General features: G+C 39.6%; 1 protein-coding gene and 1 pseudogene across 3 annotated transcripts in view; both read right to left on the reverse strand.

Moving 5' to 3' along the window:
- Window positions 1–16,282, reverse strand: part of LOC123807960 (protocadherin gamma-C4) — a 151,569-nt gene extending 135,287 nt beyond the window's left edge. Inside the window, exons 1-2 of one of the 3 annotated variants that reach the window (XM_045822198.1) lie at window positions 1,868–4,422; window positions 1,105–1,370 (exon numbers count right to left, since the gene is read on the reverse strand). In XM_045822198.1, the coding sequence (XP_045678154.1) occupies window positions 1,341–1,370; window positions 1,868–4,291 (2,454 nt within the window). In that variant the 5' untranslated portion in view covers window positions 4,292–4,422 and the 3' untranslated portion in view covers window positions 1,105–1,340. Of the gene's footprint in view, window positions 1–1,104; window positions 1,371–1,867; window positions 4,423–13,713 lie in introns of those variants that run through there. The other 2 variants (XM_045822142.1, XM_045822128.1) reach the window with 2 other exon arrangements.
- Window positions 7,478–7,796, reverse strand: LOC123807608 (annotated as a pseudogene).
- Window positions 16,283–17,015: the final 733 nt, after the last annotated feature.

The raw sequence follows: 17,015 nt of genomic DNA on the forward strand, positions 1-17,015 counted from the left end.
AGAAGTCACAGAACTTCAGGGTACTGAATGTAGTTCACCTTGCTTAAATCTGGAGTGCGAGGAGGGTTTTTAAGACCCAAACAAACTAGTAGAGATAAACATTTGTTTTATGTCCCAGAAACTTTTATTTGTATTTGTTTTCCTCTCCAAGCACAAAAGAGGAATACAGCAATACAGTGGTCACCTAAATTATGAGGCATCATATACCCACACATAAGGTATTTATTCTTGTTACTATACACATTAAAAGAAACTGTCTTTAATTTTACTCAATTCACAATTTATTAATTACTTCCAAGATGCTGTAGGGTATTATTCCACAGTGAGCTCCAACTTATCTTATAGAGTATTATATAATAGTAATAAACATAATGGAATACATTGTCTCAGATCAATTTTGCCTGAGATGCCTTTAAATATTATAATCACAGCACAGTGAAAGATGATACCATTAAATACAAGACTCAGTACATGATTACTTCTAAATAAAAATAAAAATAATCCCGGTTATATAGAATATTAGCATATCTTTGTTCTCTGTTATTAAGTATATGGCTAACATACTAAAAGCCAATATGGAAATATGAGTGGGGAAGGAAAGCTGTGTTTGTGAGAACTGAGGTTAGGTGAGGGATTAGAAATGTTTTGGGTTTTTTATTGGGCTTTTTATTTACTGAATCCTCCTCTGTGTCTTACCTGGGCCCCAAATACAGACTCCAAGTGAAGAGGGGTTATTTGAGGTTGGGACCATCCTCAACCTCAAATGGTATGAGAAGGAAGATTTGAAATGAGAAATGTACATCCCTGGTTGGTGTGACTCAGTGGATTGAGTGTCAGACTGCAAACTAAAAGGTTGCTGGTTGGTTCAATTCCTGGTCAGGACACATACCTTGGTTGTGGTCCAGTCCCCAGCAGGGGACATGTAAGAGACAACCACACATTGATGTTTCTCTCCCTCTCTTTCTCCCACCCTTCCCCTCTCTAAAAACAAATAAGTAACATTTTAAAAGACAGAGACATGTATAAAGAAGGCTTTAGGGGCAATTATTGACATCGTCTCTAAATCCCTTGAGAATATATATTATTTCCAAAGCTAGAAGGCAATATAGTTATCAGATACCAGAAAAATAACATCAAAGAGAAACATGTTCACTATTATATTACCAATTTATTATAGAGCAAACAATAATTCAATAACTTCTTCAAGAACCACAAAGCTACTAGTAGAGGTAAATAAGGTTTTTTAACTAAGCAGAGATACCACGGCATATCTTCCTGAAACATGGTGAAGCATGTGTATTTCTAAATTTGCATCTTTTAAATGAGAAAGGCCATACAAGTCAAGTAAGATGAAGAACCTCACTTCCAAGCTGAAGGAAAAATAAGATTGAGTGAGAAGAAAGTAACCAAATCAAATGTTTCATTACTCATGTACAAAACCAAATATAAAATATAAAAATCTTAAATTTTAAAGCACTTGAGAAAACAACTTTTGTATTTTTAAGAGAGAAGGAATTATTGATCCAGGTAGATGAGGCGATTCACACAAGCATGGGAAACAAAGTATAAGAAGCAAGATATCCCAATTCCCAATGCTCTTTTGAATTCTTAAATACCATCTTCACCTAGTAACTCCCGATTTACACTTATGACACAAGGATTCTGGTCCCTCTTCCTCCTTACAATGTGCAAATACTTAGAAGTAGTGAGAAATAATTCACCAGGACTCATTTCCTAAAAATTGAACATATTCTCAAGGAAATATGGGAAATAGAAGAGAGATGGTAAATAGTGGAGAAAGCTAAGTAAATAGGTAATTTTATTTATTTTAGTGATAGCTTATATGTATATTGTGAAGAGAGTTTACCTGAGGAATTGTTTCTTCTCCTTTATCTTCAAGTAAAGACTGGGGTGCTGATAGAAGATCATTTTTCTCACAGCTCTCCTGGCTGATGAGCGTGTCAGCATAGTTGGGCTGTGGAAAGATCAGGTGACTCTTCCGTGAGTCCGCAGTGAGGGAGACCTCATGGGAATAGGTCTGCAGGAACGCCCGCACCCCTTCCACGCCCACAAAGTGCGAGGTGGGCATGCCTGCCAACCCCCCTCCTGAAGCCTGGAGCAGACGTGACATGTGCCAGCGCCTCAGCCTGAGTGCCAGCAGCACAATGACAAAGGCGAGGAAGATGCAGGAGACTGTGGTCACTGCCACCACTAGGTACAGTGTGAGGCTGGAGTCATCAGGATTGGTGGAGGGCTCCAGGCTGCCCAGCTCTTCCAGAACGTCTGGGATGCTGTCAGCCACGGCCACTGTGAGTGTGACAGTGGCTGAGAGAGGGGGCTGGCCGTGGTCCTGAACAGCCACCACCAGACTCTGCTTGAGCGCATCTCTGTCCAGCAGGGCACGTGCAGTGCGTACCTCACCTGTGTGCAGCCCCACCACAAAGAGCCCTGGCTCACTGGCTTTGAGCAGGCGGTAGGATAGCCAGGCATTCTGGCCTGAGTCTCTGTCCACTGCCACGACCTTGGTAACCAGGTAGCCAGGTTCTGCAGAGCGAGGTGCCAGCTCCACACCAGTGGAACCATCAGTGGGGAGCATGGGGTACAGGATCTCTGGTGTGTTGTCATTCTGGTCCAGAACAAACAGGCTCAGAGACACGTTGCTACTGAGAGGTGGGCTCCCGCTGTCCTGTGCTGTCACCCACAATTGAAGTTCACGGAATTGCTCATAGTCAAAGGAGCGTAGTGCATATAGGACACCGGTGTCAGAGTTGATGGAGATATAGGATGACAGGGGTGCCCCCTGAAAGGTGTACTCAGTCAAGGAGTAAGTTACATGGGCATTGTGGTCGCTGTCAGGGTCATGGGCCTTCACAGAGATGATGGAGGCTCCTCTGGGGTTGTTTTCAGGAATGTAGGCAGAGTAGGAAGAGTGAAGGAATGTGGGTGGGTTGTCATTGATATCTGCCACCTGCAGCAAAATGTGAGCGTCTGTGGAGAGAGATGGGCTCCCTCCATCTTTAGCGGTCACAGTGATGTTGTAAGAGGAAAACTCTTCCCTGTCAAGGGCTCTGGTTGTAACCAATCGGTGGTAATTGTCCACTGACCTTTCTAACTTGAAAGGAATGTCCTCTGGAAGTGAACATGTGATAAATGCATTCTGCCCAGAGTCTCTATCATGTACATTGAAAAGTGCAATTATGGTTCCTGGAGGAGAGTCTTCAGAGATCGAGCTGGTAGCAGTGGTCATGTAAAATTCTGGGGCATTGTCATTCACATCCAGAACTGTGACAATAACCTTTGTTCTTGTCAGAAGGCCTGGACCATCCTGAGCTTCAATATCAATTTCATGGAATTTGGCATCCTCATAATCTAAATTTTTTATGATTGTTATATCTCCAGATGCTGACTTGAGCTCAAATGCCTCTGAGGGTTTTGCAGGGGTTTTCTCTTGAAAATACGCCACTTGAGCATTGTATCCCTCATCTGCATCAGTGGCGGTCACTGTGAGTATCCGGGTGCCTACGGGTACATTCTCTGGAACGCTTACATGGTACTCAGGCTGTGTAAAAACAGGCGCGTTGTCGTTCGCATCCAGGACCATTACGCGGATGCGGGAGGTGCCAGATCGGGTTGGGTTACCCCCGTCCAAAGCGATGAGAACGAGGTGGTGAACAGCCTCTTCCTCTCGGTCCAGGGAGCGCTCCAGCACCAGCTCTGGGTATTTGTTCCCATCCGCTCCGCTTCGCACATCCAGGAAGAAGTGGTCATTTGGGTTAAGTTCGTACTTCTGGAGAGTGTTCTCTCCTACGTCCGCATCATGAGCACTCTTCAAAGGAATCCGGAATCCCGGCGTAGTTGTTTCACTGATTTTCAGCTCCAGTTCCTCTACTCCAAACCGAGGGGCATTATCATTAATATCTGTTATCTCCACCTCTACTGAATATATAGTCAATTTATCTTCCAAAAGAATGTTAAAATTCACCAGACACGGTGCACTCTGAGCGCAGAGCTCCTCCCGATCTATCCTGCCCGCCGTGACCAAGCTGCCGCTTTGCGGATTGAGAGCAAAGAGCTGCGTCCTACCTCTGGAGACGATGCGGACTCCGCGTTCCGCCAGTACCAGGGGCTCCAAACCCAAGTCCTTGGCAATGTTGCCCACGAAGGAGCCTTTGTCGATCTCTTCTGACACAGAGTAACGCATCTGCCCAACTCCAGCCTCCCACAGAGCCGCCGAAAGGAGATACAGCAGGACCAGTTTTCTGTGCTGTGGCAACTTTTGCAGAACCGCCATTCTTTCTGTCACAGTCTTTTCCCCGAGGCAACTTCCAGCATCCAGTGCGGGATCTTTATTCCTCAGGGTCTGGGGTGACCAGCATTCACGGGCCCAACTCACCGTTGAGAGAACTAGTGGGCTGCTGGACTGAATTTCCTAGCTACCCGGAAGCTTGCGGTGAAATGCCCAGCCCTTTGTGTTGTGGCAGCGGTAGTGTAGGATTGGATGTCTCGCAGGCTTTTACGTCTTGGGTGGTCAACAGCGACGCTCAGAGGCCTAAGTAATATCTGCACCCTATCAGGCAAATCCAAGTTCCGGTAATTTGTTTAGGTTAGCTTTGTGACTTCAAGTTTCTTTGAAGAATCTTACAGTTCTAAGATAGCTTAGAAGTAGCTCTTTCAAGTCAGGAGCCTTTCTCTTAGAATAAGTAAGAATGGTGTAAACGAATGTGACCTTGACAGTAGTTACTAGGAAAGGATTACTGAAGTTCAAGGCATTCATCAAGGTTGCTGCTGCCCTTGCTCCAAACATCTTCAACCTCTTATTTTATATGCAGAGACAATAAGATCAGTTTTAAAACACTAGCTACATTACCTTCTAAGGTAATATTTTTTGAATTTCTGTGTTAGATGGCTTAGCACTTAACTTCAAGACCTGTATTTAAAATACTGAACTATCAGAAATTTAACTGGGTGACTGTGGTGTCCCTGACACTGTCTGACTGATGCTGGAGATAGAAATGGTGACCTTGATTAACAGTCTCTGCCCTCAGGAAGCTTAAGGATAGGGGAGGGCAGAGGAATGTAAACAGAATATTATAACAGAATATAACTGGCGTCATGGTGTGAAACACTGGGCAATGGGGGAATACATAGGAAGAGAATCCAGCCTTGATTTGGGGGTCCTTATCCAGGACATGATTGAAGCTGAATCCTAAAGGGTAGGATTGAATCAAGAAAGAGGCAGTAATAGTGTTCTAGAACCTCAGTACAAATTCTTGGAGGCGAGAGGCAGCATGATACATCAAAGAAACAAGGAAGGGATTTTGCCATATGAAGAATAAGGCACTCAAAGTTCTTACAGTTTTCCAAGTCCTCTTTTTGATGTTTAGTGTTTTTTGGCATATAAAATACAATGCAGTGGATGTCTTTTTACTCCTGTTTCATTTTTATGTACTTATAAATATTGCATTTGTTATTTCAAAAATTAACTCAGAAACATTTCAAATATATACACAAGTATAGAAAATAATGAAAGTCTGTGTACATACCATTTAATATTAATCAAATCTTAATATTTTGCCATATTTGAGATCAGTTTTTAAACACTTTGAACAATTTCAAAGTTATAAAAAGGTTACAAATATAGTACAAAGGCATTTCCATAGACTTGTCATCCATATCATCCCAAAGGGTAACATTTTTATTTCATGCTTTGTCTCTGTCTCTCTTAATCTTTCTGAACTATATTGGAGTATGTTGCAGACTTGATGCTCCTTTACCTCTTAAGTACTTCAGAGCAGTAACATTCCCTCATTACCAAAATATGATAAAAGTCAGCAACTTAGCACTGATGTAATAGTTTATCTACAAATGTTAGTCAAATTTTTCCAGTTGCCACAACAATACCTTTTTATAGCAAAAAGAAAAAAAAAGTATGGTCTAGGCTCTAATCAAGGAGTACACATTACATTTTAATAATTTCTCTTTAATTCCATTTAATTTGAGACAGTTCCCCAGCCTTTTATTTATATTTCATGACTTTACTCTTCAATAGTAGCCAGTCAGTCAGTAGAATATCCATTCATTTTTTTTCTCCCTTTCAGATTTTGGTGTTTTGGGCAGGAATGCTACAGAAATGATGTCACAGTCTTCTCTGTGCATCTTATCATGGGACACATGGTATCTTTGTTCCATTACTGCTAATGTTAACATTGATCATTGGTTAAGATGGTGACTTCTAGGTTTTTCTTTTTCTTTTTTTAAGATTTTATTTATTTATTTTTAGAGAGGGAAGGGAGGGAGAGAGAGAGAGAAACATCAATGTGTGGTTGCTGGGGGTTATGGCCTGCAACCCAGGAATGTACCCTGGCTGGGAATCGAACCTGGGACACTTTGGTTCCCAGCCCATGCTCAATCCACTGAGCTACGCCAGCCAGGGGTTTTTTCTATTAATAATATCTCTAGTAAAATCGCTGTTCTCCCTTTGTTTTAATTACTATCTTGTAAGGTGATGCTTTAATACTATGTACATGTGTTTCTAAATGAACTTTCACCATTGACTATTCTTGCCTGAAAAAATTATTACCATGGCTGTTGGAGATCGACTTTTAAAAAACAAATCCACAGAAAGATTCAAATCCCTTCAGTATCCTGCCTTACAAACAGTCCTGTTCCTCCTTCCGTAGAAGTAATCACCATCTAGAATATAGCAGTTATTATTCCCATGCATGTTTTTGTAACTGCATATGGGTGCATCCATAAATACTTTTGCCTATTTCAAATTCATACAAATGGTAGTATGCTATGCTTATTCTGCAATGCACTTTCCTCAGCATTCCACCTTTGATATTTATTTATGTTGATAATGTTCATTTTAACTGTTGTATACTATCGCATTTTGTGAAAAATATTAAAACCTATTTTCCTATTATCTGTAGGAGGATATTAGGTTACTTTTTCCTTATGCTTCTTTCTCTTCCTTCCTCTCTCTCCCATTTTCCTCTACTCACCTCCATCCCTCTCTGTTTCCCTCCCCTTCCTTCTTTACTATTGCAGATAATGAGGCAATGAACCTTACTGGACATATCTCCTCATATACACATCTCACTAGGATGAGGATATTAAGCTGAAAATGGGATTTCTGGGTAAAACTGTGTGCATATTACCTGGGTAATCATGGAGTATAACAGACCACCCCAAAACCAGTGTCTTAAAATGACATGGTTTCATTTGTTCAGAATTTTCTATCTGAGTTGGGATCATCTATTTCAGTTCTTCTGCTGGCCTTGCTGGTAGTTATCCATGCAACATCATCTGGGAACTGGGCTCAGTTGGTGTGCTGAGACATCTGGGCGACTCTTTATAGGTAGTTGCATGGCCTCTCTCTTCTCATACGGCTTTTCCATTTCTGTTTTTCCCTCATGATCTTTTTTGAACATATCCTCAAGATATTATTATCACATAGTAACACAAAATATGAAGCTTAGGACTGGATCACTTGGCCCTTTCTCTTCTAATATCCTCCCAGTTAAAAATGCTTGCATCTCTTAATAGCCAAGCATTCTCTTAGATCTGCAGTTAGGCTCAATTCATTCAAGCCTCAGCACAGTCTTTGTAGTTTTAGCCTTTTTGTGGAAAATCAGCTTAGTCTGCCCAACACAGCCACTTGGCTTCCTGTCATAAGGCCACTTTCCCTGTGCATACAGAAAACCCTTGCCCTTCCTGTACCGTGTTACTTTGTGGAGTTGATGTTTGCCACATTTCTTCCAGAAAGTTCAGCAGGTTTTAGGAACATTCACCATGTTTCTGAGGGGGCTATTGGCATGGAAAGTTTTCTCATGATCTTAACAGCAGAGTAACTGGGCTTTTTTTTTTTAACTGTGGTAAAATATACACAATATAAAATTGACTATTTTAACCATTTCAAGTGAGCAGTTCTGTAGCATTAAGTGTATGCACATTGTTGTGCAACCATCACCACAATTGATCTCCAGAACTTTTCATCTTCCCAAGTGAAACCCTATACTCATTGAACATTAACTCCCCATTCCTGATTCCCTTCTCCCCCTGGCGACCACCATTCTCCTTTCGATCTTTATAAATTCAATTACTCTAAGAACTTCATGATAAAAGGAATCATACAGTATTTGTCCTTTTTTGGCTGGCTTGTTTCACTTAGCATACTATCTTCAAGGTTCATCCATCTTACAATGTGTGTCAAAGTCCTTTCTTTTTTTAAGGCTGAATATATATCTATGTAGTCATAGTTTATCTATTTGTCTGTGAGTGGACTTGGCTTGCTTCTACTTTTTGGCTAGTGTGAATAATGCTGCTTTGAATGTGGGTATATAAGTATCTACCCAAGTACCTACCTGCTTTTGTTTCTTCTGGCATATATCCAGAAGTAGAATTACTAAATCATATAATTCTGTTTACTTCTTTTGAGGAATCACCATACCATTTCCATAGCAGTGGCATCATCATTTTATATTCCCACCAGCATTTCACAAATATTCCAGTACTTCATATATCACCAGCACTTGTTGTTTTCTATTTTAAATATTTCTTAAATAATAGCCATCCCTAATGGGTTTGAAGTATCTCATTATGATTTTGATATGTATTTCCCTAATGTTTAGTGATGTAGAGCATCATGTTATGTGCTTATTGGCAATTTGTATATCTTATTTGGAGAAATGTCTATACAAGTCCATTGTCTATTTTAAAATCCAGTTGTTTGTTTTTAGTTGCAAATTATAGGGGACCTTTATATGTTCCAGATGTCAGTCCTTATCAGAGATATGACTTGCAAATATTTTCTTCCATTTTTGTGAGCTGGCTTTTCACTCTGTAGATATTGTTTTTAATTTTGATAAAGTCCAATTTGTCTATTTTTCTTTTGTTACTTGTGTTTTGGTGTCACATCTAAGAAATCATTGCCAAATCCAATGTCATGAAGATTTTCCACTATTTTTCTTCTATGATTTTTATAATTTTAGCTCTTGTGTGCAGGTCTTTGACTCCCCCTTCAGTATATTTTTGTATATGGTGTAAGGTAAGGGCTCCAAATATTTTTTTTTTGCATGCAGACATCCAGTTTTCTCAAAATAATTTGTTGAAAAAATTGTCCTTTCCTCATTGAACAGTTTTGGCACCATTGTTGAAAATCATTTGATCATACATGTAACAGTTTATTTTTTGTCTGTCTTCTATTCCACTGGTCTATATGTTTGTCTTTATGCTAATACCTTATCGTTCTGATTATTGTACCTTTAAAGTAAGTTTTGAAATCAGGAAGAGTGAGATCTCCAACTTTGTTCTTCTTTTACAAGATTTCTTTGGCTATCTAAGGTCCCTTGATACTCCATATGAATTTTAGGATGGATATTTTTATATTTCTGCAAAAAAAGCATTGGGATTTTGAAAGGGATTGAAGTGAATCTGTAGATTGCTTTGTGTAGTCTATAAGTTTTTAATAGATACTGTTTATCAGGTTAAAATGTTTTCTTCAATTTCCAGTTTACTAAAAGATTTTAATTATGTATTGAATGTTCTCAAGAACTTTATTATACCTATATTGAAGTGAATATATGGCTTTTTATCTTTAATCTCTTAATATGGAGTTTTACATTATTAGATCAACAAATATTATTAAAGTATCCTTGCATCCCTCAAATAACTATAAGTTATAAGCTATAAATAGTATTTTAATCATAAATAGCTACAAATATTATTTAAAATATTTAGCAAATAGTATTTGATAATAATTGAGATTTCAAATCAACATTTTTAAGTGAGACTGCCCATTTTAGTCTCATTTCAGTCTGTTTGCCTTTTGGATTCTTCCCTGTTGAACTTTTTTCATTTTCACTTTCCCAGTCCTCCAAGAACACGAATGAAGTATTTATTGGGAACAATTGATATCAACTCACCACACTTCCTGGTAGAGCCTCTAGTTCATTTGTAAAAACCTTTTCATCAACATTGTTTTAATGCTTTACAGTCTCATTAAATAACTGCTCAACATTCATCAATGCAATTTTTTAGATTTCTTTCTTTTTTCCTTTGTCTTTGACAATAATATGGTTTTACTCAGTATAATATTAATTCCCAATTCATGCTTCATGATTCATATCAAGTAATTTTTTCCCAGTCTCCCTTGCTTTTCCTTTTCTTTCTCCTTCTCCAGGTCTTTGTTTTTGATAAAAATACTGGATTTTTCTTTAGGATGTTTAAAAAGAATTTTAGTCATGGCATCTGTCTAGATTATGTTAGTCCCAACTTGGACTTGACAGAATTTTCATTTTCTTCCCACTTGTATGAACTTTATTGTCTGCTTCTATTGTTTCATCATCAAAATTCTCCCTTGTTTGCATTTCAATAACTAATACTTCTATCTTTGTTACTTTTCCTACTATTTTCTTTCAGTTCATGCTGCTATGTTTTTTGCTTTGTTTCTTAAGTGGTAAGCTAAACTTATTTATCTTAAATCATTTGTTTTTTAAAAAGTATTGGATTTTTCTACAAATTTACCACTAAATACTATTTTAGATGCATTCCACAATTTTAAAAAAATAATATTTTAATTATTGTTTATTTCTAAATAATTTTCAGTTCATTGTGATTTTTAATTTTATTATTTTTTAAAGATTTTATTTATTTACTTTTAGAGAGAGGGGAATGGAGGGAGAAATAGAGGGAGAGAAACATCAATGCGCAAGAGATACATAGATCGGTTGTCTCTCGCATTTCGCACATCCCCAACTGGGGACCTGGCTCACAGCCCAGGGATGTCCTTTGATCCAATGACCTTTCTGTTCACAGGCCCGCCCGTGCTCAATCCTCTGAGCCACGCCAGTGAGAATCCATTGTAATTTTTTAAGTCCAAGAGTAATTTAGTGTAGATTTAAATATCTACACTTTTTTGTTTTCTTTTACTATTTTTAAATGTTTGACTCCTGACTTTTTCCAGCTTTATTGAGGTACAATTGTCAAATAAAATAGTAAGATATTTAAAGTATGCATAATGATTTGATATATGTATATATTGTGAAAAGATTCCTCCCAAGTTAATTAACACATCCATAACCTTACATATCTACTTTTTTATGAGACAATTTAAATTTTACTCTCTTAGCAAATTTAAATTATACAATAGTGTCATCAACTATAGTCTCTATCATGTTATACATCAGAGCTCAGACTTTATTCATCTTATAACTGAAAGTTTATACCTTACTTTTTACCAGCCTCTCCCTATTTTTCCCATCCCCAGCTTTCTGGTTTAAACACATTTATAAAGGCATGCATATTATTGGTACTTGGAAATTTGTTGTTCCTTTCTTTGTGGTGGCTATTTACATAGAAAACTGTTGTACATTTTCCATATGCTCATGTAAAGAATGACTATTTTATGTTTGTTAGCATTCTATATAGATCTATTAGATCACTCTTACAGATTCTGTTATTCACATTTTCTGTATGCTTAGTAATTTTCTGTCTGTGGGATCTATCGTTTCTTATGGAATTAGGTTAAAATCTCCTGGTATTGCTTCTGAAGCCATATTGTTCAGAGATGAAATCTCATCTTTTAAAAAGACTTTATTAAGTTATTTTTAGAGAGAAGGGAAAGGAGGGAGGAAGAGAGGGAGAAAAACATTGATGTATGGTTGCCTGCTGCACACCACCAACTGGGGACCTGGCCCACAATCCAGGCATGTACCCTGACTAAGAATTGAACTGGCAAACCCTTGATTCACAGGCCAGCACTCAATCCACTGAGCCACACCAGCCAGGATGGGAGCTCATAATTTTTATATCCTTTTGTCTGTTCTTTTAATAAGAATGATCAGTTTATTTTTAAACAATCACTACTAATGTTGCCTAAACACTACTTTGTTGTTATATTAATATTGACATAACTGCCTTGTTTTGTATGTGTGAATTACACTGAGATATTAAAAATAAAGATGTGTGCTGTAAATCTTTGTTTTATGCATGTTTCTTGTCAACAGAATACAGATGGATTTTAAAAATCATCCAACTTGATAATCTCTTTGTTTTAATAGGTAAACTTAGTTAATATATATACATATGGAATATTTTAAGAACTGAGAAAAGTTTAAATTTTAACAAGTTATGTTATTAATTGAGAGTGTGTTCTTGGTACCAAACAAAAGAAAACTAAAACTCCACACTTAGACATTGTGCAGGAATGAGAGAAAGATTTAAAAGCCACCAGAGAGAAAACAGACATTACCTAAAACTTAGTGACAATTTGTTGACAGAAAATTTCTCATTAGCAACAATAAATTCCAGAAGACAATGTGTTTCAACATTTTGGTTTGTACATTTATTTTAAGTGGAAGAGCCCCCCACCTTCCTCTTCCTTTCTTACTCACTCCTGGGTTCCATGATTTGAACATTACAGCTCACAACAGATATTTTCAGTTTACTTCCTGAAACCCACCATCTGTGCCCACCACTCTCCCTTGATCTTAGGCTTGCAACAAGGTATGACCATGGGAATTGGTAGGCACCATTTTTATGTGATTTCCCCTTGTTAACTAGCTGAGGGACCTAACTGCTTATTTTGCATTTAAGTAGCAAGCCTGGCTCAGGTCCCTTGTTTAGCCTGAAGCACTTTTGTATCTATTACACTGCTGGAACAATCTCCCGACCTTCACTGCCTTCATCTAAGTCCAAGACTAGGACTCCCACAGCTTTAGCCTGGCTCACCACTTTATTTTTTACTTTCATCCATTTAGATATTTATCTTTTATTTGTGCCTTACTATGCTTTTGCTTTCCTCTTTTTATATTTTATATAACTCTGTAATTTATTGGAGCAGAGTAAGTAAATTGAAGCATGGACTTACTCCCCTATGATGCATTTCTTGTGAAGAGTTAACACACACATTAAAATGGGATACATACTTGATTTTTGTTAGTTGCTTCCATTAGAAGAACAATGTTACAAGTCAGTAGGCTTCAATATTAAGTCTCAAATTGCATGGTCAATTTTCTATCATTCATTTCATTATTTTATAGGTAACAAACATATGATGTATTCTTCAGCCTGCATAAAATATCTCAAAATAAAAGATTAAACAAAGGACTAAGATGTTCAACACTAACTTAAATTTGCAACTTACACAAATTTTCATAATTTTATACTAACACAACTAAAATATTATATTAGACAATCTTTACCTCTTTAAATGTCCTCAGATAAAATAGCACCCTGACACCTGATAGATGACATCTACATTACATTTAAGGATAAATTAGGAGGTGTATGTAACTGAAAATAAATTTTAAAACACTATTAGTAACATAAATATCAGTGGGTCTTTTCTAGTCAATCCCTATCCTTGCCAGATAAACCTCTCAAATATAACACTCTTCAGCCAGAGGCAAGCAAAACAATGTTAGAAGCCAGATCTCCTTGTTTCTGAGGCAGCAAGTGCTCTTTTTACCACTGAGGTGGCACCTTACCCACACTCTCCATCCCAACCTCCTACAGTGTTGCCTCTTCAATAAAAGAACAATTATTAATATACTCGATATAAATACTTAATAATGATTTCCCAGGATTTGTAAATAGAAATCTACAAAGATAATTGGGAAATAGAAGTGTTAGTAGTAAAGAGTGAAAGAAAGCAAGTAAGTAAATTCAGGGATTATTTTTAACTAGGTAAATTTACCACAAAAAGTTTACCTGAGAAAACATTTCCTTTTTGCCTTCAAGTAAAGACTGAGGTGCTGATAGAAGATCATTTTTCTCACAGCTCTCCTGGCTGATGAGCGTGTCAGCATAGTTGGGCTGTGGAAAGATCAGGTGACTCTTCCGTGAGTCTGCAGTGAGGGAGACCTCGTGGGAATAGGTCTGCAGGAATGCCTGCACCCCTTCCACACCCACAAAGTGTGAGGCAGGTATGCCCGAAACTCCCCTTCCTGAAGCCTGGAGCAGACGTGACATGTGCCAGCGCCTCAGCCTGAGTGCCAGCAGCACAATGACAAAGGCGAGGAAGATGCAGGAGACTGTGGTCACTGCCACCACCAGGTACAGTGTGAGGCTGGAGTCATCAGGATTGGTGGAGGGCTCCAGATTGCCCAGCTCTTCTAGAACATCTGGGATGCTGTCAGCTACAGCCACCGTGAGCGTGACAGTGGCTGAGAGAGGGGGCTGGCCGTGGTCCTGAACAGCCACCACCAGGCTCTGCTTGAGTGCATCTCTGTCCAGCAGGGCCCTTGCGGTACGCACCTCACCTGTGTGCAGCCCCACCACAAAGAGCCCTGGCTCACTGGCCCTGAGCAGGCGGTAGGACAGCCAGGCATTCTGGCCTGAGTCTCTGTCCACTGCCACGACCTTAGTGACCAGGTAGCCAGGTTCTGCAGAGCGAGGTGCCAGCTCCACACCAGTGGAACCGTCAGTGGGGAGCATGGGGTACAGGATCTCTGGTGCATTGTCATTCTGGTCCAGCAGGAATATGCTCAGCGACACATTACTGCTGAGTGGTGGGTCCCCGCTGTCATGTGCAGTCACTCTCAGTTGCAGGTCCTGAAACTGCTCATAGTCAAAAGATCTGAGTGCATACAAGATGCCAGTATCTGAATTGATGGAAATGTAGGAGGACAGAGGTGCCCCCTGGATGGTGTCTTCAACCAGGGAGTAAGTGACTCGTGCATTCTCATCGCTGTCAGGGTCATGGGCTGTCACAGAGAAGATGGAGGCTCCTCTGGGGTTGTTTTCCAGTATGTAGGTGGAGTAGGAGTCCTGGGTAAAGGCAGGGGGGTTGTCGTTGATATCTGTCACTTGCAATGAAATGTGCATTTCAGTAGATAGAGTCGGAGTTCCCTGATCTGCTGCCATTACTGTGATGTTGTACCTGGAGGTAAGTTCTCTGTCCAGTGCTCTTTCTGTCACTAAACGGTAATAATTATCAACCAACTTTTCTAATTTAAAGGGTAAATCTCCAGGAATGGAACATGTAGTGTGACCATTGTCTCCGGAGTCCTGGTCATGCACACTGATAAGAGCAATTACGGTTGCAGGAGGAAAGTTTTCTGGGACTGCAGTAGTGACAGAGGTGATGGTCACTTCTGGGGCATTATCATTTATGTCTAGAACTTTGATCAGCACCTTAGCTCGAGACATAAGGCCTGCACCATCCTGAGCCTGAATTTCCATTGGATAAACTTTGTATTCCTCAAAATCCAAGGGTTCTTTATTTGTTATTTCTCCTGTGTAAGAATCCAACTGAAATACTTGGGCTACTTTTTGGTCTATATTATGAAAGGAGTATGTTACTTCCCCATTGGCTCCTTCATCTGGGTCAGTAGCTTTTACTATGAGCAGCCGAGTGCCCAGTGGCACGTTCTCCGAGACACTTACGTGGTACTGTTCTTGAGTAAATGCTGGAGGATTGTCATTTGCATCCACTACCTGTACATGAATACGAAGGGTTCCTGAATGGACTGGGTTACCCCCATCAGAAGCAGTGAGGAGGAGATGGTGGACAGCTTCTTCTTCCCTATCCAGTGGACTCTGCAGCACCATCCCCGGGTGTTGGGATCCATCAGCTCCCTGTTGCACGTCCAGGGAGAAATGAGAGTTGGAGCTGAGCTGGTAGTTCTGGAGTGAATTAATTCCCACATCAAGGTCTTGCCCAAAAGGCAGAGGGATCCTGGTACCTGGAGGGGTTAGCTCATTCATTTTAAATTCCACTTCTTCTAACTGGAATTGGGGAGCGTTATCATTAACATCAATTATTTCCACTTCAACAGGGAAAAGCTTCATTTTATCCTCTACCAAGATGTTAAAATTCACCAGACACTGCTCGCTCTGAGCGCAGAGCTCCTCCCGGTCTATCCTACCCACTGTGACCAAACTGCCGCTACTTTGCGTATTCAGAGCAAAAAACTGCGTCCTACCTCTGGAGACGATGCGGACTCCTCTCTCTGCCAGCTCCTGGGGTTGTAGCCCCAGGTCTTTGGCAATGTTGCCCACGAAGAAACCTTCGTCTGCCTCTTCTGGCACGGAGTAGCGGATCTTCCCGGCCTGAACTTCCAACAACAGCTCTAGAAAAAGGAACAGCAGGACCTGCCTGCTATAGCCGGACAGCTTCACCCAAATCGCCATTGCTTTCTCGTTTCACAGTTTTCTCACACTCCGGTACCAAGGGTATTGTTTGTCTGCTCTTCTGAGCCTACATTAACTGAATTTTCAGGAGAATGCAGATCGGAAAGTGGTCCAGGTCTGGGCAGCCTCAGGGAGACTGTTTTCAATCTGGCGGTGAGGTTCTAAGAGGCTTTTATTTCGGGGGGATGGCGGGGAGGAGTTTGTAGCGCGCTCGTGAAGCCAGTTATCTTCTAGACTGGTGAACAGCGGCGCCTAGAGTCACAACCAGTTACTACACTCTCATATAACGAACTATCTTCTCATTAGCCTAATCTATATTCCCTTAATTCTTAGTTTATTCGTAAAGCAAATAATTAAGCATTGTACAATGTACATATGAAAAGGAAAAACTACTATGTTCACTTAATTAATCATGTCTAAATGTTGCTAAATTTCAATATGGAGTAGAAACCTGCTATCACTGTTTTCTACTCAGGGAATATCACCAAGTGGACAAAAATCATCCCTCCACTGTGTTGTATATGTTGACCACTTGATAATTTCTCAGGCAACAGAGAATAGCAACTGCCTGTGGGGATGAGAAAAATCAAAGGAAAAATAAACTTCTGAACGTAAGTCAGGCTTTAAAAAAGATTGGACTATCCCATTTACTCTCCATTGTGCTTTGAATATGTATCAGAAACCTTGGCATTTTTGGAGAATATGTTTTACTACATCCTCATTTTTTCATCTTTTTCTGAAGTATCTGTTTATTATGTGGGTATCAGTTTTTAAAAGACCTTTAGTTCACTCAAAGGTAATATATTTTGGATAAAACAACACTGGGCTCTTGGAATTTCACTGGAAAATGTCACACAAATGTCTAATGTAAACTTCAA

This window comes from Phyllostomus hastatus, unplaced genomic scaffold (genome assembly GCF_019186645.2).
Source record: "Phyllostomus hastatus isolate PE091 unplaced genomic scaffold, TTU_PhHast_1.1 phas_contig_150, whole genome shotgun sequence".
In the NCBI taxonomy this organism is placed as follows: domain Eukaryota; kingdom Metazoa; phylum Chordata; class Mammalia; order Chiroptera; family Phyllostomidae; genus Phyllostomus; species Phyllostomus hastatus.